Below are 27,500 nucleotides of genomic sequence, written 5' to 3'. Positions count from 1 at the left end.
TAAACCATAAACTGCATGAAGAGCACCAGGCAGCGGGGGCAGGGAGCGTCCGCCTATCACAATGAGTTCACATACTGAGTAATAGAAGGTCAACAATTATGTAGAGTACACCGGCTGAATGTAATCGCAGCACTATAACTAAACTACATTCATAAGAAGTGATTTGTGACTGGTTGCTGTGGGTTACCGCTCATTGTTGTGAGGAACAGGAGAAACAAGTATTGGTTTACCTTAGAAAAACAGCAACAGGATTGAGGTTGCTATGGACTGTAGTTGCTGTAGGCAACGGATTGTGGTTGTGATGGATTGTGGTTGTTATGGATTGTGGTTGCTGTAGGCAATGGATTGTGGTTGTTATAGATTGTGGTTGCTATGGATTGTGGTTGCTGTAGGCAATGGATTGTGATTGTTATAGATTGTGGTTGCTATGGACTGTGGTTTCTGTAGGCAATGGATTGTGGTTGCTATGGTTTGTGGTTGTTGTAGGCAATGGATTGTGGTTGCTATGGATTGTGCTTGCTGTAGGCAATGGATTGTGGTTGTTATAGATTGTGGTTGATGTAGGCAATGGATTGTGGTTGCTATGGATTGTGGTTGATGTAGGCAATGGATTGTGGTTGTTATGGATTGTGGTTGCTGTAGGCAATGGATTGTGGTTGTTATGGATTCTGGTTGTTATGGATTGTGGTTGCTGTAGGCAATGGATTGTGGTTGCTATGGACTGTGGTTTCTGTAGGCAATGGATTGTGGTTGCTATGGTTTGTGGTTGTTGTAGGCAATGGATTGTGGTTGCTATGGACTGTGGTTTCTGTAGGCAATGGATTGTGGTTGCTATGGATTGTGGTTGCTGTAGGCAATGGATTGTGGTTGTTATAGATTGTGGTTGATGTAGGCAATGGATTGTGGTTGTTATGGATTGTGGTTGCTGTAGGCAATGGATTGTGGTTGTTATGGATTGTGGTTGTTATGTATTGTGGTTGCTGTAGGCAATGGATTGTGGTTGCTATGGACTGTGGTTTCTGTAGGCAATGGATTGTGGTTGCTATGGTTTGTGGTTGTAGGCAAAGGATTGTGGTTGCTATGGACTGTGGTTTCTGTAGACAATGGATTGTGGTTGCTATGGACTGTGGTTTCTGTAGGCAATGGATTGTAGAAGCTATAGATTGTGTTTGCTGTAGGCAATGGTTTGTGGTTTCTATGGATTGTGGTTGCTGTAGGCAATGTATGGTGGTTGTTATGGACTGTGGATCCTGTAGGCAATGGATTGCGGTTGCTATGGATTGAGATTGCTGTAGGCAATGGATTGTGGTTGCTATGGATTGAGATTGTTGTAGGCAATGGTTTGTGGTTGCTATGGATTGAGATTGCTGTAGGCAATGGATTGTGGCTGTTATGGATTGTGGTTGCTGTAGGCAATGGATTGTGATTGTTATGGATTGTGGTTGCTGTAGGCAATGGATTGTGGTTGCTATGGATTGTGGTTGCTGTAGGCAATGGATTGTGGTTCCTATGGGCTGTGTTTTTTTAGGCAATAGATTGTGGTTGCTATATACTCTGGTTTCTGTAGGCAATGGATTGTGGTAGCTGTGGAGTGTGGTTTCTGTAGGCAATAGATTGTGGTTGCTGTCCATTGTGATTGCTGTAGGCAATGGATTGTGGTGGCTATATACTGTGGTTTCTGTAGGCAATGGATTGTGGTTGCTGTCCATTGTGATTGCTGTAGGCAATGGATTGTGGTGGCTATATACTGTGGTTTCTGTAGGCAATGGATTGTGGTTGCTCTGGGTTGTGATTTCTGTAGGCAATGCGTTGTTGTTGCTAAGGACAATGGCTTTACTTCTAGTATACTACTATAGTACTATAGTTACATAAGCTTACCACAGAACTACACCAGCTGATCCGCGCTCTACAGAACTCTACAACAACCAATGGAGTGCTATGCCAACACCATGTTATCATCCTAAACTGGAAACCCTAATGATCCCTTAGCTACGGACAGAAACACATCAACAGGACTGAGGTTTCTATGGACTGGGGTGGCTATGGACAATGGATTGTGGTTCCAATAGGCCAGTGGTGCCCATACTGCAGCCCGCGAGCCAGATGTGGCCCTTTGCTTGCCTTTATCTGACCCTTGGGGCACTATTTCACCTACAAACACCAATGATGGGGCACCATTCCCCCTACTAACACCATCAAGGGGGCACTATTCTTCTCACTGATACCAACAATGGGGCACTGATCCCAGGACATTTTTCTACTCCTGCTGGCCCCAGTCTGTCCCCCCTAAAGCCTGAAGGACAGTAGACTGGCCCTGTGCTTAGAAGTTTGGAGACCCTTGCTATAGGAAAAGAATTGTGGAAAATGGATAGTGGTTGCTATGGGCAATGGATTGTAGTTGCTATGGGAAATGGCTTTGTTTACACTCTTAGGTTATTGTCACCTTAGCTTACCACAGAACTATACCAGCTGATTTGAGCACCATAGGACTCCACAACAACCAATGGGTTCCTATGCCAGCACCGTGTTACCATCCTGAACAGGACACCATGATGAACCCTTAGCAACGGGCAGCAGTGCGGCAACGGGATTGAGGTTGCTATAGACTGGGAATGCTATGGACATTCGATTGTGGTCGCTACGGGCAATCGATTGTGTTTGCTATGGGAAATGGCTTTGTTTACACTCTAAGGGTCACATGATCTTACCACACAACAACCAATGGACCGCTATGCCAATATCATCATAAACTGGACCCTGTGATGATCCCTTCACAACAGGCAGAAATTCAACAAAGGGATTGAGGATGCTTTGGACTGGGGTTGCTATAGACGATGGATTGTGGTTGCTATAGGCAAAGGATAGTGGTTGCTATGTCCAATGGATTATAGTTTCCATGGGCAACATATTGTGGTGGTTGCTGTGGGCAATGAATTGTGGTTGCTATGGGAAATGGCTTTGTTTACACTCCGAGGGTATTGTCACATTAGTTTACCACAGAACTATACCAGTTGATGTACGCACCACAGAACTCTACAACAACCAGGCCCGAGCATGTAGGCCCTTTACAGAATCATCTAGAGGGGGTGACTGGGGACAAAGAGAAGGCAAATTTATTAAATCCCTTCTTCAGCTCTGTGTATACAAAGCATGGGGGGGCTCTTGTCCATAATGGGCATGGTACTGACACAGCCCCAGATGATCCACATTGGCTCACAATTGATGTGATCCGAATATATTTACACAGAATAAAGGTGAATAAAGCACCTGGACCGGATGGCATACACCCACCGGGCCTTAAAGAATTGAGCTCTGTCATTTCAAAGCCATTGTTTCTCATTTTTAGGGACTCTTTAATGACTGGCATAGTACCACTGGATTGGCGTAAGGCCAATGTGGTGCCAATATATAAAAAGGGGTCAAAATCTTTACCAAGTAATTATAGACCTGTTAGTTTAACTTCTATAGTTGGGAAGATACTGGAGAGTTTAATAAAAGACCACATAGATGAGTTCTTGCTGGAAAAAAATATTTTAAGCAACAGACAGCATGGATTCATGAAAGACAGAATTTGTCAAACAAATCTGATTTCTTTTTATGAGGAGGTGAGCAAAACCTTGGACAGAGGGGTGGTTGTGGACGTGGTATACTTGGACAGAGGGGTGGTGGTGGACGTGGTATACTTGGACAGAGGGGTGGCGGTGGACGTGGTATACTTGGACAGAGGGGTGGGGGTGGACGTGGTATACTTGGACAGAGGGGTGGTGGTGGACGTGGTATACTTGGACAGAGGGGTGGCGGTGGACGTGGTATACTTGGACAGAGGGGTGGCGGTGGACGTGGTATACTTGGACAGAGGGGTGGTGGTGGACGTGGTATACTTAAACAGAGGGGTGGCGGTGGACGTGGTATACTTAGACAGAGGGGTGGCGGTGGATGTGGTATACTTGGACAGAGGGATGGCAGTGGACGTGGTATACTTGGATAGAGGGATGGCGGTGGATGTTGTACACGTGGGAAATGGATTGTAGTTACTATAGGCAATGGATAGTAGATAGTTTATATGGGCAATAGATTGTGGTTTCTATGGGCAATGGATTGTGGTTGCTATGGGCAAGATTGTGGTTGCTATGGGCAATGAACAGTAGTTTCTATGGGCAATGGATTGTGGTTGCTATGGACAATAGATAGTAAATAGTAGTTTTTATAGGCAATGGATAGTAGTTTCTATGGGCAATGTATTGTGGTTGCTATGGGCAATAGATTGTGGTTTCTATGGGCAATGGATTGTGGTTGCTATGGGCAATAGACAGTAGTTTCTATGGGCAATGGATTGTAGTTACTATAGGCAATGGATAGTAGATAGTTTATATAGGCAATGGATTGTGGTTGCTATGGGCAAGATTGTGGTTGCTATGGACAATGGATTGTGGCTGCTATGGGCAATGAACAGTAGTTTCTATGGGCAATGGATTGTGGTTGCTATGGGCAATAGATAGTAGATAGTAGTTTTTATAGGCAATGGATAGTGGTTTCTATGGGCAATGCATTGTGGTTTCTATGGGCAATAGATTGTGGTTTCTATGGGCAATGGATTTTGGTTGCTATGGGCAATAGACAGTAGTTTCTATGGGCAATGGATTGTAGTTACTATAGGCAATGGATAGTAGATAGTTCATATGGGCAATGGATTGTGGTTGCTATGGGCAATGGACAGCAGTTTCTATGGGCAACAGATTGTGGTTGCTATAGGCAATGGATAGTAGATAGTAGTTTATATGGACAATGGATTGTGGTTGCTATGGGCAATAGATAGTAGATAGTAGTTTCTATGGACAATGGATTGTAGTTACCATGAGCAACAGACTGTGGTTGCTATGGGCAATGGCTTTGTTTACATTCTGAGGGTATTGTCACATGAGCTTACCACATAACTATACCAGCGGATCAGCGCACCACAGAACTCTACAACAACTGACAGATCGCCATGCGGATGCTGTGTTATCATCCTGACCTGTACACGGTGACTGCATCCAGATGTATATGTTGTACAGTATATAGTATGTATACACCGTGAAGCCTTCATTCCACCGACCGGCATAACGCACACGGCATTCAAGGTGCCGGCACTGTGCTCCTCCCCATGAAATATGCCCACGTCATGCCAGTCATATTGATAATACCGGACACCCACACCCTGCAGACAGCCCGCCACAGGATGCATCATATCTGCCGGCCCCACAGAACACAGATCAGTCGCCGTACTGTGCCCACCATTGTCCATACATACCACCCGGGGGGCGTGGACTGTACAACCGCCGTACAGTCGTCTTTGGATTTACCAAAATTACTTTATGGGACAAACCTAAACACTCCATCCAATCTCTCTCCAATCAGATGGTCCCACGCACTACACAACTGATGGCGCATCTAAGGGCCGTGCGTTAATCAACACAGGCGTCACACAACACAAGGACATATTACAAAAAAAAATTGCATTCTATGTGCCTGGATCACACCAAAGTACTGCGCTGAAGTGCGTTGTGAGTAAAATGCTGCGTGCATGGATTGGAACGCACATCATTGGATGTCAACACACTGCAACTAGCTGAATGACGTGCCGTTTTATAAACAGAGTTTTCAGAAATTAGATTGTACAATCAGATTGTATGGTGTATGGGCAGCTGTACTCTGCTACTACCTGGGCTGGTGTATGAAGGAGTGGGCATCGGCCTACATGTACTGACTGTATAGGGTCCATACTGTGCCCACGGGTACCAATGTCTACCCTATACTGATAGGTACCCTCTACTGTGCCCACAGTGTGACTATACTGAACACATACAGTGGGGATGGAAAGTTTGGGCACACCAGCTAAACATTTGTATTAATGTGCATAAAGAAGCCAAGGAAAGATGGAAAAATCTCCAAAAGGCATCAAATTACAGATTAGACATTCTTATAATATGTCAACAAAAGTTAGATTTTATTTCCATCATTTACACTTTCAAAATAACAGAAAACAAAAAAATGGCGTCTGCAAAAGTTTGGGCACCCTGCAGAGTTAATATCTTGTACTGCCCCCTTTGGCAAGTATCACAGCTTGTAAACACTTTTTGTAGCCAGCCAAGAGTCTTTCAATTCTTGTTTGAGGTATCTTTGCCCATTCTTCCTTACAAAAGTCTTCCAGTTCTTTGAGATTTCTGAGCTGTCTGTCACGCACTGCTCTTTTAAGGTCTAGCCATAGATTTTCAATTATGTTGAGGTCAGGAGATTGTGAAGGCCATGGCAAAACCTTCAGTTTACGCCTCTTGATGTAATCCCCCCTGGATTTCGAGGTGTGTTTAGGATCATTATCCATTTGTAGAAGCCATCCTTTCTTTAACTTCAGCTTTTTCACAGATGGCATCAAGTTACCATCCAAAATTTGCTGAAATTTTATCGAATCCATTTTTCCTTCTACTCGTGAGATGTTCCCTGTGCCACTGGCTGCAACACAACCCCAAAGCATGATTGATCCAACCCCATGCTTAACAGTTGGACAGAGGTTCTTTTCATTAAATTCTGTGCCCCTTCTTCTCCAAACGTACCTTTGCTCATTCTGGCCAAAAAGTTCAATTTTAACCTCATCGATCCACAGAACTTGTTTCCAAAATGCATCAGGCTTGTCTATATGTTCATTTGCAAAGTTCAAACGATGATTTTTGTGGTGAGGACGTAGAAGAGGTTTTCTTCTGATGACTCTTCCATGAAGACCATATTTGTACAAGTATCTCTTTATAGTGGAATAGTGTACCACAACTCCAGTGTCTGCCAGATCTTTCTGGAGGGATCGTGCAGTCAAACGTGGGTTTTGAATTGTTTTTCTCACAATCCTGCGAGCTGTTCTGTCTGATATTTTTCTTGGTCTTCCAGATCTTGCTTTAACTTCCACTGTTCCTGATAACTGCCATTTCTTAATTACATTCCGAACAGAGGATATTGACATCTGAAAACGCTTTGCTATCTTCTTATAGCCTTCTCCAGCTTTGTGAGCGTCAACTATTTTCAGTTTCAGTTTTCTAGACAACTGCTTAGAAGAACCCATGGTGCTGATTGTTGGGGCAAGGTCAGATGAGTCTGGGCATTTAAAACCTTTGAGATTGACATCACCTGGTCTTCCCAGACGATGATTGAGAACAATCCATGACACTGGCAGGTCTCAGCTTTGCAAAGGGGGCAGTGCATGCTATAAATTCTGCAGGGTGCCCAAACTTTTGCAGACGCCATTTTTTTGTTTTCTGTTATTTTGAAAGTGTAAATGATGGAAATAAAATCTAACTTTTGGTGACATATTATAAGAATGTCTAATCTGTAATTTGATGCCTTTTGGAGATTTTTCCATCTTTCCTTGGCTTCTTTATGCACATTAATACAAATTTTTAGCTGGGGTGCCCAAACTTTCAATCCCCACTGTACATGCAGACAATAGTATACCATACACGTCCTACACGTGCCCATGTTTATACATGCAGTCCATACTATGCCCACCGTACACGTCCTACACATGCCCACGTTTATACATGCAGACTATACTATGCCCACCGTACACGTCCTACATGTGCCCACGTTTATACATGCAGACTATACTATGCCCACCGTACACGTCCTACACATGCCCACGTTTATACATGCAGACTATACTATGCCCACCGTACACGTCCTACATGTGCCCACGTTTATACATGCAGACTATACTATGCCCACCGTACACGTCCTACACGTGCCCACGTTTAAACATGCAGACTATACTATGCCCACCGTACACGTCCTACACGTGGCCACGTTTATACATGCAGACTATACTATGCCCACCATACACGTCCTACACGTGCCCACGTTTATACATGCAGACTATACTATGCCCACCGTACACGTCCTACACGTGCCCACGTTTATACATGCAGACCATACTATGCCCACCGTACACGTCCTACACGTGCCCACGTTTGTACATGCAGACCATACTATGCCCACCGTACACGTCCTACACGTGCCCACGTTTATACATGCAGACCATACTATGCCCACCGTACACGTCCTACACGTGCCCACGTTTATACATGCAGACCATACTATGCCCACCGTACACGTCCTACACGTGCCCACGTTTATACATGCAGACTATACTATGCCCACCGTACACGTCCTACACATGCCCACGTTTATACATGCAGACTATACTATGCCCACCGTACACGTCCTACACGTGCCCACGTTTATACATGCAGACTATGCTATGCCCACCGTACACGTCCTACACGTGCCCACGTTTATACATGCAGACTATGCTATGCCCACCGTACACGTCCTACACGTGCCCACGTTTATACATGCAGACTATGCTATGCCCACCGTACACGTCCTACATGTGTCCACGTTTATACATGCAGACTATGCTATGCCCACCGTACACGTCCTACATGTGCCCACGTTTATACATGCAGACTATGCTATGCCCACCGTACACGTCCTACATGTGCCCACGTTTATACATGCAGACTATGCTATGCCCACCGTACACATCCTACATGTGCCCACGTTTATGCATTCAGACTATGCTATGCCCACCGTACACGACCTACATGTGCCCACGTTTATACATGCAGACTATGCTATGCCCACCGTACACATCCTACATGTGCCCACGTTTATGCATTCAGACTATGCTATGCCCACCGTACACGACCTACATGTGCCCACGTTTATACATGCAGACTATGCTATGCCCACCGTACACGTCCTACATGTGCCCACGTTTATGCATGCAGACTATGCTATGCCCACCGTACACGTCCTACATGTGCCCACGTTTATGCATTCAGACTATGCTATGCCCACCGTACACGTCCTACATGTGCCCATGTTTATGCATTCAGACTATGCTATGCCCACCGTACACGTCCTACATGTGCCCATGTTTATGCATTCAGACTATGCTATGCCCACCGTACACGTCCTACATGTGCCCATGTTTATGCATTCAGACTATGCTATGCCCACCGTACACGTCCTACATGTGCCCATGTTTATGCATTCAGACTATGCTATGCCCACCGTACACGTCCTACATGTGCCCATGTTTATGCATTCAGACTATGCTATGCCCACCGTACACGTCCTACATGTACCCATACATGCATACAGACTATACTCACACTAGAGCTGTGCCAACAGGTCCTCACCATATACTGTGCACACAGCTACCCATTGTATACACACAGAGAAATGGTGCTGCCAGCAGAGGTGCCCGGGTCTATACCGGGCCAATCACTATACATCAGTGTGACTATAATGAACACATGTATTATTATTATTATACAGTATTTATATAGTGCCAAAAGGTTTGCTCAGCGCTGTACATTATAGTGGGGGACAGTACATGAGACAATACAGTAACAATACAATACACGAGGGGTTCGAGGGCCCTGCTCTTTCGAGCTTACAATCTAGGAGGGAGGGGAATGGCTGTGGGGGATGGAGTGGTAGGAGGAATGGAGGAGATCGGCTGTTAGGTGAGGGCGGGGTAGGCTTCCCTGAAGAGATGGGTTTTCAGGGTGTGCCTAAAGGTGAGGAGGGAAGGCGACAGTCTGATGGATTGGGGTAGTGAGTTCCAGAGGATGGGGGAGGTCCTGGAGAAGTCCTGCAGTCGGGCGTGGGAGGAGGAGACCAGGGTATCTCTTGTGAGGAGTGAAGAGTATGGGTTGGGTGGTATTTGGGTATCAGGTCGGTGAGGTAGTTTGGGGCAGCGTTATGAATGGCTTTGTATGTCAGTGTTAGTAGTTTGAATTTAATGCGTTGGGCAATCGGGAGCCAGTGAAGGGATTGGCAGAGAGGGGTGGCAGAAGCAGAGCGGTTGGTAAGGTGGATGAGTCTGGCCTCTGAGTTCAGGATAGACTGAAGCGGGGAGAGTCTGTGATGAGGTAAGCCGGTGAGAAGGGAGTTGCAGTAGTCCAGACGTGAGATAATAAGGGAGCGAATGAGTAGTTTAGTAGTGTCTGGGGTTAGGAACGTATTTTGGAGATGTTGCGGAGGTGGAGCCTGCATGAGTTTGCCAGCGATTGGATATGGGGTTGGAAGGAAAGGTTTGAGTCCAGAGTGACACCTAGGACTTTGGCTTGCGGGGTGGGACTGATGGTGGCGTTGTTGGTCGTGATGGAGAGGGTAGGGGGGGGGGCGCGGGCTGGGGGGAAAACTAGGAGCTCGGTTTTGGAAAGGTTCAATTTAAGGAAGTGGAGTGACATCCAATCTGATCTGTCGTTCAGTAGGTGGGTGATACGGGCAAAGACTGAAGGGGTGAGGTGAGGGGTGGAGAGGTAAATTTGCATGTCATCGGCGTAGAGGTGATAGTTGAAGCCATGGGAGTGTATCAGTTTGCTGAGGGAGGAGGTGTAGATGGAGAAGAGAAGGGGCCCGAGGACCGAGCCTTGGGGGACCCCAACAGAGAGGGGGAGAGAGGGGGAGGTGGCAGCGTTATAGGTAACGCTGAAGGAGCGTTGGGGTAGATAGGAGGAGAGCCAGGAGAGAGCGGAGTCTCTGATACCGAGGGAGTGTAGTTTATTAAGGAGGAGGGGGTGGTCGACAGTGTCGAAGGCTGCGGAGAGGTCGAGGAGTAGGAGGACTGAGTAGTGGCCATTAGCTTTGGCGGTTAGCAGGTCGTTGGTGAGTTTAAGTAGGGCGGTTTCGGTGGAGTTTAGGGGACGGAATCCAGACTGTAGGGGATCAAGGAGGTTGTTGTCAGTGAGGTGGGAGCTCAGGCGATTGTAGACTAAGCGCTCAAGGAGCTTGGAAGTAAATGGCAGCAGGGAGATGGGTCTAAGGTTGTTCAGGTCGTGGGGTCCCGGGAGGGTTTTTTGAGTATGGGGGTGATGTGCGCGTGATATGCAGACTATACTGTGCCAACGATACATATCCTATACGGATTATAGTCTGTGCCCACACATCACATCATCATGCCCACACTGTGCCAGACAATGTACAGTATACAACACTGAAAGCCATCAGGGTCTCCCCATATATGCTGAGCACCTAGCTACCCAGTCTGTGGCGCATGCTGCCAGCAGAGGAGCCAGGAACAGTCTCTCCTGTGCCCACATCTACCACCATACCAGAGCTCTGCTCACACCACATACCGTGCCCACCATACCGGGGCTCTGCTCACACCACATACTGTGCCCACCATATCGGGGCTCTGCTCACACCACATACTGTGCCCACCATACCGGGGCTCTGCTCACACCACATACCGTGCCCACAGCTACCACCATACTGGGGCTCTGCTCACACCACATACTGTGCCCACCATACCGGGGCTCTGCTCACACCACATACTGTACCCACCATACCGGGGCTCTGCTCACACCACATACTGTACCCACCATACCGGGGCTCTGCTCACACCACACACTGTGCCCACCATACCGGGGCTCTGCTCACACCACACACTGTGCCCACCATACCGGGGCTCTGCTCACACCACATACTGTGCCCACCATACCGGGGCTCTGCTCACACCACATACTGTGCCCACCATACCGGGGCTCTGCTCACACCACATACTGTACCCACCATACCGGGGCTCTGCTCACACCACATACTGTGCCCACCATACCGGGGCTCTGCTCACACCACATACTGTGCCTGTCACTATACATCACAGTGTGACTATACTGAACACATATTCTGTATGCAGATTATACATTGTGCGCACCATACACATCTTACACAGGTTATAGTCTGTGCCCAGACGGTGCATCATACGCAGACTACACACAGCACACGGAGGCCAGCGTGGTCTCATCATATACGATATGCACACACCTACCCACTCCATAGACAATACAGAGCATACTGCCGGCTCAGGTGCCAGGAATAGACTGTGCCCACAGCTACCACCATGCCCCCACTATACAGAGAGTATACTGTGCCCGTCCCTGGACATCACGGTGTGACTGCACTGGACACATCTATGCACACTATATATCAGTTTTACCATACACATCCTATACGGACCGTACACCATGCATCCTATACGGACCGTAGACCGTGCCATCCTATACGGACCGTACACCGTGCCATCCTATACGGACCGTACACCGTGCATCCTATACGGACCGTACACCGTGCCATCCTATACGGACCGTACACCGTGCCATCCTATACGGACCGTACACCGTGCCATCCTATACGGACCGTACACCGTGCATCCTATATGGACCGTAGACCGTGCATCCTATACGGACCGTACACCGTGCCATCCTATACGGACCGTACACCGTGCATCCTATACGGACCGTACACCGTGCCATCCTATACGGACCGTACACCGTGCCATCCTATACGGACCGTACACCGTGCATCCTATACGGACCGTACACCGTGCCATCCTATACGGACCGTACACCGTGCATCCTATACGGACCGTACACCGTGCCATCCTATACGGACCGTACACCGTGCCATCCTATACGGACCGTACACCGTGCCATCCTATACGGACCGTACACCGTGCCACCCTATACGGACCGTACACCGTGCCATCCTCTACGGACCGTACACCGTGCATCCTATACGGACCGTACACCGTGCATCCTATACGGACTGTACACCGTGCCATCCTATACGGACTGTACACCGTGCATCCTATACGGACTGTACACCGTGCATCCTATACGGACTGTACACCGTGCCATCCTATACGGACTGTACACCGTGCCATCCTATACGGACTGTACATCGTGCATCCTATACGGACTGTACACCGTGCCATCCTATACGGACTGTACACCGTGCATCCTATACGGACTGTACACCGTGCATCCTATACGGACTGTACACCGTGCATCCTATACGGACTGTACACCGTGCATCCTATACGGACTGTACACCGTGCATCCTATACGGACTGTACTTCGTGCCACCCTATACGGACTGTACACCGTGCATCCTATACGGACTGTACACCGTGCCACCCTATACGGACTGTACACCGTGCCATCCTATACGGACTGTACACCGTGCATCCTATACGGACCGTACACCGTGCCATCCTATACGGACTGTACACCGTGCCATCCTATACGGACCGTACACCGTGCCATCCTATACGGACCGTACACCGTGCATCCTATACGGACCGTACACCGTGCCATCCTATACGGACTGTACACCGTGCATCCTATACGGACCGTACACCGTGCATCCTATACGGACCGTACACCGTGCATCCTATACGGACTGTACACCATGCCATCCTATACGGACTGTAGACTGGGCACGGTATGTGGTGAGCAGAGCCCCGGTATGGTGGTAGATGCATCCTATACAGACTGTACTCAGCACACAGACAGCAGGATCTCACATATATCCGGAGCTCAGCTACCCATCTATAGACAGAGGAAGCACACTGCCAGCTACAGGCTGAGCCCACAGCTACCACCACACCGGGGCCACGCCACACTCACACTGTACACAGCTATACAGACTATACTCTGCCCACCATACATACCCCCCACTGTACACTGTGCCCACATCACATGCAGACTCCATGCAGCCCACATCACATGCAGACTCCAAGCAGCCCACATCACATACATACTCCATGAAGTACACATCACATACATATTCCATGCAGCACACATCACATACATACTCCATGCAGCCCACATCACATGTATACTCCATGCAGTACACATCACATATAGACTCCATGCAGCCATCGCATACAGCCAACATCACATACAGACTCTATGCAGCGCACATCACATACAGACTCTATGCAGCGCACATCACATACAGACTCCGTGCAGCCCACATCACATACAGACTCCATGCAGTACACATCACATACAGACTGTGCAGCCCACATCACATACAGACTCTGTGCAGCCCACATCACATACAGGCTCCATGCAGTACACATCACATACAGACTCCATAGTACACATCACATACAGACTTCAAGCAGTATACATCACATACAGACTTCATGCAGCCCACATCACATACAGATTTCACGCAATACACATCACATACACACTCTATGCAGTACACCTTTCATACAGACTCCATGCAGACCACATCACATGCAGACTCCATGCAGTACACAGTGTGTGCCCACAGCTCCCCATAGAGAAGACAGTGCCAAGTCCAGAGCCCTGCGCCAACCCAGCACAGCTCTGCCTGTATAATACACATACATGGTCCATCCCCCTCCAGGTGCCACACAAAGGGTACCCGAGACAAAGTTACCCCCCCCCCCCCCCCTCACCTGCTGCACAGAGCAGAGCCATACATCCCAGTACGGTGACGGCAGCCATGTCCCGGGACTCCCATCCAGAGGCCCCCCGTGTGCCCGGCTCCTCTCCGCTCCTCTCCGCTCCGCGATGTGCGGGACTCACACTGGAATGAGGATCGCACTCTGGAATCTTCCACTGCGGCACGGGGGAGGGGGGCGGCGCGCCGCCAGCGCCTAGTACGAGGCTTCCCGCACAGCAGGTGGCAGAGCTCCCCCCCCCTCCGCACATGGTACGGCCGGAGATAGGCACAAGGTGGCTCTGGGGGGATCGCAGGATGGGGGGGGGGGACACAGGGACCCCTCAAAGCCACTGCATGTCCTCTGTACCCACCAACCAGTGCATGCCGTCTGCGCCCTCCGCTTCCCCGTACCCACTATGCATGCCGTCTGTGCCCGTACCCACTATGCATGCCGTCTGTGCCCGTACCCACTATGCATGCCGTCTGTGCCCTCCGCTTCCCCGTACCCACTATGCATGCCTTCTGTGCCCTCCGCTTCCCCGTACCCACTATGCATGCCTTCTGTGCCCTCCGCTTCCCCGTACCCACTATGCATGCCTTCTGTGCCCTCCGCTTCCCCGTACCCACTATGCATGCCTTCTGTGCCCTCCGCTTCCCTGTACCCACTATGCATGCCGCCTGCGCCCTCCGCTTCCCCGTACCCACTATGCATGCCTTCTGTGCCCTCCGCTTCCCCGTACCCACTATGCATGCCTTCTGTGCCCTCCGCTTCCCTGTACCCACTATGCATGCCGTCTGTGCCCGTACCCACTATGCATGCCTTCTGCGCCCGCCGCTTCCCCGTACCCACTATGCAAGCCGTCTGCGCCCGTACCCACTATGCATGCCGTTTGTGCCAGCCACTTCCCCGTACCCACTATGCATGCCGTCTGTGCCAGCCGCTTCCTCGTACCCACTATGCATGCCGCCTGCGCCCTCCGCTTCCCCGTACCCACTATGCATGCCTTCTGTGCCCTCCGCTTCCCCGTACCCACTATGCATGCCTTCTGTGCCCTCCACTTCCCCGTACCCACTATGCATGCCTTCTGTGCCCTCCGCTTCCCTGTACCCACTATGCATGCCGTCTGTGCCCGTACCCACTATGCATGCCTTCTGCGCCCGCCGCTTCCCCGTACCCACTATGCATGCCTTCTGCGCCCTCCGCTTCCCCGTACCCACTATGCATGCCTTCTGCGCCCTCCGCTTCCCCGTACCCACTATGCATGCCTTCTACGCCCACCGCTTCCCCGTACCCACTATGCATGCCTTCTGCGCCCACCGCTTCCCCGTACCCACTATGCATGCCTTCTGTGCCCACCGCTTTCCCGTACCCACTATGCATGCCTTCTTTGCCCTCCGCTTCCCCATACCCACTATGCATGCCTTCTGTGCCCATACCCACTACGCATGCCTTCTGTGCCCTCCGCTTCCCCGTACCCACTATGCATGCCTTCTGTGCCCTCCGCTTCCCCGTACCCACTATGCATGCCTTCTGTGCCCTCCGCTTCCCCGTACCCACTATGCATGCCTTCTGTGCCCTCCGCTTCCCCGTACCCACTATGCATGCCTTCTGTGCCCACCGCTTCCCCGTACCCACTATGCATGCCTTCTGTGCCATAGACAACTCTGTGCCTAATTCTGCAAATCCTTACTGTCCAATAGGTTTCCTTTGGGCACAGGGCTACGCTTCTGTTCAATTCCTACCTGCTGCTTCTCTATACTCACTAGTGCATGCCTTCTGTGCCATAGACAGTCATATTCTTAATGCAAATCCCTATACCTGCTATGCATGCCTTCTGTGCCTGCTGCTTCCCTATACTCACTAATGTATTCCATGCCTTCCACTTCTCTTTACCCACTATGCATGCCTTCTGTGCCCCTGGCTTTCTATACCCACTAGGGCATGCCTTCTGTGCCATAGACAGCTCTTTGCCTAATGCAGCAAATCTTTACTGTGGGTGTTAGTGAGCAAAAGGCTGGAAATCTGCTCCCTTCCCTTCTGCTGCTTCTCTGTCCCCACTAGTGCATGCCTTCTGTGCCTGCTGCTTCTCTGTCATCACTAGTGCATGCCTTCTGTGCCTGCTGCTTCTCTGTACCCACTAGTGCATGCCTTCAGTGCCTGCTGCTTCTCTGTCCCCACTAGTGCATGCCTTCAGTGCCTGCTGCTTCTCTGTCCCCACTAGTGCATGCCTTCTGTGCCTGCTGCTTCTCTGTCCCCACTAGTGCATGCCTTCAGTTCCTGCTGCTTCTCTGTCATCACTAGTGCATGCCTTCTGTGCCTGCTGCTTCTCTGTCCCCACTAGTGCATGCCTTCTGTGCCTGCTGCTTCTCTGTCCCCACTAGTGCATGCCTTCTGTGCCTGCTGCTTCTCTGTCCCCACTAGTGCATGCCTTCTGTGCCTGCTGCTTCTCTGTCCCCACTAGTGCATGCCTTCTGTGCCTGCTGCTTCTCTGTCATCACTAGTGCATGCCTTCTGTGCCTGCTGCTTCTCTGTACCCACTAGTGCATGCCTTCAGTGCCTGCTGCTTCTCTGTCCCCACTAGTGCATGCCTTCAGTGCCTGCTGCTTCTCTGTCCCCACTAGTGCATGCCTTCAGCGCCTGCTGCTTCTCTGTCCCTAGTGCATGCCTTCAGTGCCTGCTGCTTCTCTGTCATCACTAGTGCATGCCTTCAGTGCCTGCTGCTTCTCTGTCCCCACTAGTGCATGCCTTCTGTGCCTGCTGCTTCTCTGTCCCCACTAGTGCATGCCTTCTGTGCCTGCTGCTTCTCTGTCATCACTAGTGCATGCCTTTTGTGCCTGCTGCTTCTCTGTCATCACTAGTGCATGCCTTCTTTGCCTGCTGCTTCTCTGTACCCATTAGTGCATGCCTTCTGTGCCTTCTGCTTCTCTGTCATCACTAGTGCATGCCTTCTGTGCCTGCTGCTTCTCTGTCATCACTAGTGCATGCCTTTTGTGCCTGCTGCTTCTCTGTCATCACTAGTGCATGCCTTGAGTGCCTGCTGTTTCTCTGTCATCACTAGTGCATGCCTTCTGTGCCTGCTGCTTCTCTGTACCCACTAGTGCATTCCTTCTGTGCCTGCTGCTTCTCTGTCATCACTAGTGCATGCCTTCTGTGCCTGCTGCTTCTCTGTACCCACTAGTGCATGCCTTCTGTGCCTGCTGTTTCTCTGTCATCACTAGTGCATGCCTTCTGTGCCTGCTGCTTCTCTGTACCCACTAGTGCATGCCTTCTGCTTCTCTGTCATCACTAGTGCATTCCTTCTGTGCCTTCTGCTTCTCTGTCATCACTAGTGCATGCCTTCTGTGCCTGCTGCTTCTCTGTCATCACTAGTGCATGCCTTCTGTGCCTTCTGCTTCTCTGTCATCACTAGTGCATGCCTTCTGTGCCTGCTGCTTCTCTGTCATCACTAGTGCATGCCTTCTGTGCCTGCTTCTTCTCTGTCATCACTAGTGCATTCCTTCTGTGCCTTCTGCTTCTCTGTCATCACTAGTGCATGCCTTCTGTGCCTGCTGCTTCTCTGTCATCACTAGTGCATGCCTTCTGTGCCTGCTGCTTCTCTGTCATCACTAGTGCATTCCTTCTGTGCCTTCTGCTTCTCTGTCCCCACTAGTGCATTCCTTCTGTGCCTTCTGCTTCTCTGTCCCCACTAGTGCATGCCTGCTGTGCCTGCTTCTTCTCTGTCATATGCGTCTCGGATGAATTTCCACATGCGCGTTTTTGGCATGTTCTGGTGCATTTTTTATGCGTTTTTGATGTGTTCCAGTGCGCTTTTTATATATTTCAGTTTATTTTTTCCCCCTTTCTTTTTCTTCAAATTAAATAGGGACATGTGCGTTCCAGTGCGTTTCTGATGCATTTTACCGCGTTTCAGTACAGTTCTGTGCAGGAAAAATTCAGCCTGTTCTACTTTTTTTTATGTCACTGGAACTGCAAGCACTGATGTGAACTATGACATGGACAACCATGTAACCTACTTTTTGTGTGTTTTGGATGCAGAAAAAAAGCAACTATGAACTGGCCTTAAAACGCATTCAAATATTTTCTAAAAATGATGTTGTAATCGACACTCCTGACATTTTAAAGGACAACAGTACCTCCTTCTTGTGCATGTGTGCTGTAGTCCTCTTCATTCCAATGATTAACCACTTGCCGCCCTCCACTGTAGAAATACGGCGGCAGGGCGGCACGGGCAGGCAAAACCACATTTTAACACGTGTGTTTTGTAAACAGGGGGCGCGCGAGGCGCGCTGCCGCCCTATCTGTCCCGCCGATCACCGCCACGGATGTCAGTCGCCGGGTCACAGCCGGTCCTTACCGGCTGTTTCCCGGCGATCGGCGGCAAATAGTGACAGACAGCACAGCTGCAGTAGCTGTGCTGTCTGTCACTTCCCTGACAGCTGGAGGACGAGCTGATGGAGAAAGAAGAGTTTCTCTCTCTCGATCAGCATGTCCCCGTGCAGTACACAGCCCCGCCCCCTAGTAAAACACTCCCCTCACTCCTATAACCCTTCCCTGCAAAATAAAGTTAACCCCTTCCTCCCCATTGCCATTAGTACAGTGTCAGTGGGTTTTTTTTGCACTGATCACTGTATTAGTGTTATTGGGGATGTCAGTGACCCCAAGTCAGTACCCCCCAATGTCAGAATGTCCGCCGCAGTCCCGCCATAATTCGCTGATCGCCGCCATTATTAGTATAAAAAACCCCTAAAAATCCCAGTATCTTTCCCGCCATTTGTAAACGCTATAACTTTCACGTAAACCAATTAATTTAAACGTATTGTTTTTTTTTTTTAGCAAAGACATGTCGCAGAATGCATTTTGGCAGAAATTTATGACTAAATTTTATTTTTGCATTTTTTTTAACTGGACATGTTTTATAGCAAAAAGTCCAAAATATTGTTTTTTGTCCTCAAAATTGTCAGCCTTTTTTTTTATAGCACAAAAAATAAAAACCGCACAGGCGATCAAATACCACCAAAAGAAAGCTCAATTTGTGGGGAAAAAAAGGATGTAAATTTAATTTATGTACCGTATTGCATGACCGCGCAATTGTCCGTTAAACTAGTGTAGCGCTGTATAGCAAAAAAATGGCGTAAATTGCAGTATTTATACCATAGGTTGTAGACGCTATAACTTCCACACAAAGCAATCAATAGACACTTATTGGGATTTTTTTACCAAAAACATGGAGCAGAATACATTTTGGCCTAAATTTATAACCAACTTTGAGTTTACTATATATTTTTTATAGCTGAAAGTAAAAAATATTGTTGTTCTTCAAAATGTTTGGCCTTTTTTTGTTTATAGCATGAAAAATAAAAAGCGCACAGATGATCAAATACCACCGAAAGAAAGCTCTATTTGTGTGAAAAAAAGGACGTAAATTTCGTTTGGGTGCAGCACTGCATGACCGCGCAATTATCAGTTGAATTAGTGCAGCGCCGAGTAGCAAAAAGAGGCCTGGTCATTAAGGGGGGTAAATCCTCTGGAGCTCAAGTGGTTAAGGCTCTATTCACACTTGTGCAATTTGTCATGCGAATTTGGGGTTCAAAGTCGCATGACAAGTCCAGCCCATGTTTCCCAATGGGCACCATTCATATCTGTGCGACTTCAAGTCGCAGTGACTTCAAAGTATTTCCTGCACTACATTGGTCCGACTTTCATGCGACTTGAAAGCCATAGACTTCAATGTAAACCCTCCAAAGTCGCATGAAAATCACACCTGAATGATAAACATGCGACTTGTGCATAAGGAAGTAAGAAGGACAGCAGTAAGATGGCTCCACATGTACCACAGACAGAAGGCCACTTTGTCAGGAGCTCCAGTGCAGGTTTATACATCGCACACCAGTGAGCTCCAGGCTTTTTGTCCTCCGGCCATCACCAAGTGGGAAAGGAAAAGAAGGTGTTTCACATATAACAAAAAAGTATAATTTTCTATTATTTAATATTGCAAATGTAAAAATTGGCAGAAGGAGTGAATCTAATTCTTTTTAGGCTGCGACTGTCCAATCCACTTCAATTTAAATGTGCTGAAAAAAGAAAACCACTTGACACTTGTGTGACGGCTGACACAGGACCTAGGAGGGCTGTCTTCCAGCAATTGGACCCGCGAGATAATGAGGGGGCAGATACTTGTGGAGTTCCCCCTCTAGTGGTCAGAATCAGTACTAATCTAATGGGAACAATATATAGTATAAGAGATTAGATAAAGAGGGAGGGAGAGAGATAGAGAGGGAGAGAGAGAGAGGTTTAGGCAGGCCATAGACAGGCTGTTTATTGGACGAATTTTCCGACAACAAAAGAAAAATCGTCCGGCCCCGTTGCCGATGCTGCCACCAATGTCCACGAAAAATGTCAGTTTTTCATGGATTTTCCAGCATGACCGATAAAACTAAACGAGAAGATTGGCAAAAAACGGCCGACGGGCTGGCCCCACTAACGGCGTGAATATCGGCCGATTTTTCGTGCGGACGAAAATTCGGCCAATAAACGACCCGTCTATGGCCTGCAATAGAGAGAGGGAGAGAGAGAGGGAAGGAGAGAGAGAGGGATAAAGAGAGGGGGAGAAAGAGATAGAGAGGGAGGGAGGGAGAGAGGGGGGAGAGAGGGATAGAAAGAGATAGAGAGGGAGGGAGGGAGAGAGAGAGATGAAGAGAGAGAAAGGGATAGAAAGAGGGAGAAAGGGAGAGAGAAAGGGAAAGAGAGATAGAGAGGGATAGAAAGAGATAGAGAGAGGGATAGAGATAGAGAGAAAAGGAAAGAGAGAGAGGGGGGAAGAGAGAGGGATAGAGAGAAAGGGATAGAGAGAGAGGGAGAGATAGACATAAAGAGAGAGAGGGATAGAGAGAGAGAGAGAGAGAGAGAGAGAGAGGATAGATTAGACAAAAATGGAAACACTACATGATCTGCAGATGTGAAAGTGACCACATGCTTCTCGTTGAAAGCGGAAGTGATGTAACATTGCTTCCGCTGTGTGATGAGACACCTTGCTAACCACCAGGAAGCCTCACTTTCATCATTCACTGCATGTGCTACTAGTAATACGAAGTCATGTCAGAGCTTACTGAGCTTCAAAGAGGGCAAATTGCTGGTGCCGCTTGGCTGTTGCCTCTGTGACCGAAGCTGCCAATTTATTTGCCGTGTCGCAAGTTACAGGATCAAAGGTTACAACGGCATATAGTTTCCAGGAAAACGTCATCTGATAAGCATATGTGCAGACGACATGGTCAACTGACCGAAAGAGACAAAAGGACATTGCGCAGGATTGTGACCTGGAATAAGGAGACAACTACTGCAAAAGTGACTGCGGAGCTCACTCGCAGTCTTCCCAGGATTCAGTCTGCACAGGACTGTGATCGAGTTCTGCAGTCACTTTTGCAGGAGTTGTTTTCTTATTCCGGGTCACAATCCTGTGCAATGTCTTTTTGTCTGGGTCACATCCCTGCTGTAAGTAGAGAGATCTGTCACTTTGTCACTTGCTGTGATGATCCGGGGGTCCTGGCCATGAGTCATTGACTGGGACCCGCTGATTGGCATGTAAAGGAGACAGTGACATCACGGGTAGGCGGGTGCACACACCCTACCTGGAAAAGCAGAATCACTTATATACATTATATTGTCAAAAGTATTGGGCCAGCCCTCCAACTCATTGGATTCAGGTGTTCAAATCCCCTCCATGGACACAGGTGTATACAATCAAGCCCCTAGGCATGCAGACTGCTTCTACAAACATTGGTGAAAGAATGGGTCGCTCTCAGGAGCTCAGTGACTCCAAGAGTGGTCCCGTGATAGGTTGTCACCTGTGCAATACGTCCGTCCGTGACATTTCCTGGCTACTAAATATTCCACACTCAACTGTTAGTGGGATTATAACAAAGTGGAAGCAACTGGGAACAACAGCAACTCAGCCACCAAGTGGTAGGCCACGTCACATGACAGAGCGGGGTCAGCGCATGCTGAAGCGCACAGTGCGCAGAAGTCACCAACTGTCTGCAGAGTCAATAGCTAAAGACCTTCAAACTTGGTGTGGCCTTCAGATTAGCACAACAACAGTGTGTAGAGAGCTTCGTGGAATGGGTTTCCATGGCCGAGCAGCTGCATCCAAGTCTTACATCACCAAATGCAATGCAAAGCGGCGGATGCAGTGGTGTAAAGCACGCCGCCACTGGACTCTAGTACAGTGGAGACGTGTTCTGTGGAGTGACCAATCACTATTCTCTGTCTGGCAATCCGATGGATGTGTCTGGGTTTGGCGGTTGCCATGAGAACGGTACTTGCCTGACTGCATTGTGCCAAGTGTAAAGTTTGGTGGAGGGGGATTATGGTGTGGGGTTGGTTTTCAGGGGTTGGACTTGGCCCCCTAGTGAAAGGAACTCCTAAGGCATCAACATACCAAGACATTTTGGACAATTTCATGCTCCCAGCTTTGTAGGAACAGTTTGGGGATGGCCCCTTCCTGTTCCAACATGACTGACCACCAGTGCACAAAGCAAGGTCCATAAAGACATGGAGGAGCCAGTTTGGGGTGGAGGAACTTGACTGGCCTGCACAGAGTCCTGACCTCAACCCCATAGAACACCTTTGGGATGAATGAGAGCGGAGACTGTGAGCCAGGCCTCCTCCCCCGACATCAGTGCCTGACCTCACAAATGTGCATCTGGAAGAATGGTCCAACCTTCCCATAGACACCCTCCTAAACCTTGTGGACGGCCTTCCCAGAAGAGTTGCAGCTGTTATAGCTGCAAAGGGCGGGGCCAACTCAATATTGAACCCTACGGACTAAGACTGGGGGGCCATTATAGTTCATGTGTGGAAAGACAGGCGGCCCAATACTTTTGGCAATATACTCTATACATGATTCTGCGCAGCCGGCCCGCACTGTAGCAGTAAAGCAACAGTGCGCAGTCAGCAAGCAGTTAAATCATCATTTGGAAATGATGTGGACAGGGATCCAGTTCTGCAGGTCAGATGACGACACAGGACTCAATGTAATCATATTCCAAATCCAGTGATAAATAACCCTCCGGCTGTGTACAGACAGTTGTCTTAATAAATTGCCCCCGGTGCCCACACACACCTGTGTCACTCGGCTGCTGTTGTGTTAGCATGTTATCCAGTGACATTTAGCCGTTCTTTGCCGATGTCTGGCTCCGCAGCGTCTTTTATCATCGCTGTTACTCTGACTCATTCCTTGATATGAAGTTTGCCCTTTTTCTGTCGCTTGAGACCAAAGCAAGACAAGCCAGTGACTGGAGGAGCAGGCTGACATTTTACAGCGCCTGTGTCACAAAGCATATCCATAACCCCAACTTTATGGTCTACTTGCCATGTCCCCTTCAGACTCTCTGTGGTCTCAAGGACTGCGCTCGTACAGAAATATTAGCCTTTCATAGCTCTGGAAATTAAATCGCTCGGCTCTCATAAAACAGACGTCAACATCTCAGTAAAAATACTTCCCATTCCGACCTTCTTCTTCCCCGGGGACACACTGAGCTTTTGGTAATTTAGCTCATTTAAAAGTGGAATTGTGTTTTTATTTTTAATAACAGACCAAGTTTATGGATTGCTGCTTTCCAGGGTGGATAAAAATTGATGATTTTTTAACCGGTTCTTGCCCGGCCTATGGCTGAATGGCGGCTGGCAAAAACCCTTGTTCCTCCATGTGGACGCCATATGGCATCCTTTCAGGCATGCGCAGTTTGCATGCCAGCAGAGCCGCGCGGCAGCGCGATCTGTCACCGGCCGTGTACCTCGGACACGGCCGATGACAGATCTGTGTACCGGCCCCGTTGCCAGTACCATGTGACTTACTGTGACCAATCACAGCAGGTCACATGACAGTTGTATACAATGGATGGCTTCCTATCATGCCATCCATTGTATACAAGTGTGTCTAACTGTGAATGGTCACGGCGATCACATGCACAAGCTGTGCCAATCACAGCCCAGCTGTGTCATGTGATTAGCTGTGGCCAAATCACAGTTGAGAAAAAAAAAAATCCTGAAGGAATCAATTTAATTCAGGTAAATGCTTGCTTATAGCAAAGTAATTGTTTGCTATAAGCAAATTGTGTAAAAAAAAAAATATATGTATATAGATCACTTCCCCAAAGTAGTACAATGTTACTATGATAACATTATACTAGTTTGGTCACAGCATTTGGCTGAATATGAGCAGATAATATTCCCGAAACACTTCAGAATTCATCCTGCTGCTTTTGTCAGCAGTCACATCATCAATAAATACAAGAGAAGCAGTTCCATTGGCAAACTCTAATCTGGCCTTCCTGTTTTTGAGGCTCACCAATGGTTTCCATCTTGTGGCGAACCCTCTGTATTCACTCTGGTGAAGTCTTCTCTTGATTGGTGACTTTGACACGCATACACCTACCTCCTGGAGAGTGTTCTTGATCTGGCCAACTGTTGTGAAGGGTGTTTTCTTCATCAGGGAAAGAATTCTTCGGTCATCCACCACAGTTGTTTTCCGTGGTCTTCCGGGTCTTTTGGTGTTGCTGAGCTCACTGGTGCATTCCTTCTTTTTAAGAATGTTCCAAACAGTTGTTTTGGCCACGCCTAATGTTTTTGCTATCTCTCTGATGGGTTTGTTTTGTTTTTCAGCCTAATGATGGCTTCACTGATAGTGACAGCTCTTTCTATCTCATCTTGAGAGTTGACAGCAACAGATTCCAAATGCAAATAGCACACTTGAAATGAACTCTGGACCTTTTATCTGCTCATTGTAATTGGGATAATTGGGATAATGAGGGAATAACACACACCTGGCCATGGAACAGCCGAGAAGCCAATTGTCCCATTACTTTTGGTCCCTTAACAAGTGGGAGGCACATATGCAAACTGTTGTAATTCCTACACCATTCACCTGATTTGGATGTAAATACCTTCAAATTAAAGCTGACAGTCTGCAGTTAAAGCACATCTTGTTCGTTTCATTTCAAATCCATCGTGGTGGTGTATAGAGCCAAAAATGTTAGAATTGTGTCCATGTCCCAATATTTATGGACCTGACTGTATATGATGACACTACTGCACTGGTGACAGTATGTAAAAAAAATAGTTAAAATCATTTTTTTTATTTCTTAATTTCCGAAAAATTATGACAAAAAATTACAACTTCAAAAAACTCGCCATGCCTGTTATGAAGTACGTCGGACTGTCTACTTTGCAAAAAGGGGTCATTTGGGGGATATCTGTACTGTCCTGACATTTGGGGGATATCTGTACTGTCCTGACATTTGGGGGATATCTGTACTGTTCTGACATTTGGGGGATATCTGTACTGTCCTATCATTTGGGGGATATCTGTACTGTTCTGACATTTGGGGGATATCTGTACTGTTCTGACATTTGGGGGATATCTGTACTGTCCTATCATTTGGGGGATATCTGTACTGTTCTGACATTTGGGGGATATCTGTACTGTCCTATCATTTGGGGGATATCTGTACTGTTCTGATATTTGGGGGATATCTGTACTGTCCTATCATTTGGGGGATATCTGTACTGTTCTGACATTTGGGGGATATCTGTACTGTCCTATCATTTGGGGGATATCTGTACTGTCCTGACATTTGGGGGATATCTGTACTGTTCTGACATTTGGGGGATATCTGTACTGTCCTATCATTTGGGGGATATCTGTACTGTTCTGACATTTGGGGGATATCTGTACTGTCCTATCATTTGGGGGATATCTGTACTGTTCTGACATTCTTGGACCTCAAGAAATTAGATTGGCTGTCAGTACTTCAGGATTGATCAATATTCAGATATATCCCATAGTTTGTGAACTCTATAACTTTCCTACAAACTAAATAATAAATACTAATTTGGGTTATTTTCACCAAAGACATGTAGCAGAATACATCTCGGCCTAAATTTATGAAGAACTATTATTTATTTGCAAACTTTTATAACAGAAACAAAGAAAAATTTGGTTTTTTTTCCAAATTTTTGGTCTTTTTTTGTTAATTTAGCAAACAATAAAAACCCCAGTGGTGATTAAATACCACCAAAAGAAAGCTCTAAGTTGTGTGAAGAAAATGATAAAATTTTAGTTTGGGTACAGTGTTGTACGACCGCGCAATTGTCATTCAAAATGTGAGAGCGCTGAAACCTGAAAATTGGCCTGGGCAGGAAGGGGGTAAAAGTGCCCCGTATGGAAGTGGTTAAAAAAAAAATTAAAAATCTGATTTTTTTTATTTAAAGCTGATTTTTTTTATTTTTAGCAAATTTATTTTAAAAAATGCATTTGGAATAAAAATATATCTAAAGATAGTTTTCTATTTAAGATACTTTAATAATTGAGTTTATTCAGCATGAAATGGAGCTTAGTTATGTAGCACGAGGCTGTATATTCTGCAATATTTATATTTTTTGTAAACTCATTCAATGAATCCAAGCTCTGCAAGCTGAGATAACTCATCACTGCATTGATGCATTCACACAATGTCACAGGAACCATGAGAAAAAACATGAAATAAAAGAATTTGAGTCGTTCTCTAGCTATGTGTGATTAACCAATCAACCTAAAATCGGTTCTGATATCATGGTTTTCTAACCTGAAAGCTTATTATTCTAAAAAGGAAACCATAATTTGGTTTGCAAATATTAAACATTCCAACTACCAGCAAGAATGAGTCGGATTCCTTACATTTAAAGAGCACCTGTCATTTTAGATCCATCATGGCAGGGGCTGTTAGCGGGCATCCACTCCCCTGCTGCCGCCACGTCCCTCATCTTGCTGTGTCACGGCTGCATCACCAGCCGTCCCATTAAAGTGAATGGGACTGTCGGTGAATCAACAGCGGGTCAGAGGAGGAGCCGCTGCGGGACAGAGATGACGGTCGCTCTTTAATCATTTCCATACCGGGCACTTTTACCCCCTTCCTGCCCAGGCTAATTGTCAGGTTTCAGCACTCTCACACTGTGAATGACAATTGCGCAGTCATGCAACATTGTACCCAAACTAAAATTTTATCCCTTTGTTCACACAACTAGAGTTTTCTTTTGGTGGTATTTAATCACCGCTGGGGTTTTTATTTTTTGCTAAATGAACAAAAAAAAGACTGAAAATTTTGAAAAAAAAAAAATGTGTTTTTCTTTGTTCCTTTTATAAAAGTTTACAAATACATAATCGTTCTTC

At 47.5% G+C, this 27,500-nt stretch overlaps 1 protein-coding gene across 3 annotated transcripts in view; it reads right to left on the bottom strand.

The window, feature by feature from the left end:
* Window positions 1–14,461, bottom strand: part of ILDR2 (immunoglobulin like domain containing receptor 2) — a 492,420-nt gene extending 477,959 nt beyond the window's left edge. For all 3 annotated transcript variants that reach the window (XM_089660826.1, XM_089660825.1, XM_089660827.1), the window contains exon 1: window positions 14,309–14,461. In XM_089660826.1, the coding sequence (XP_089516952.1) occupies window positions 14,309–14,357 (49 nt within the window). In that variant the 5' untranslated portion in view covers window positions 14,358–14,461. The remainder of the gene's footprint in view (window positions 1–14,308) is intronic.
* Window positions 14,462–27,500: the final 13,039 nt, after the last annotated feature.

The sequence above is a fragment of the Staurois parvus genome, unplaced genomic scaffold, assembly GCF_062004578.1.
Source record: "Staurois parvus isolate SC_StPar_1 unplaced genomic scaffold, SC_StPar_1.0 ptg001283l, whole genome shotgun sequence".
Lineage (NCBI taxonomy): Eukaryota > Metazoa > Chordata > Amphibia > Anura > Ranidae > Staurois > Staurois parvus.
This window is presented reverse-complemented; position numbering and strand designations above follow the sequence as displayed.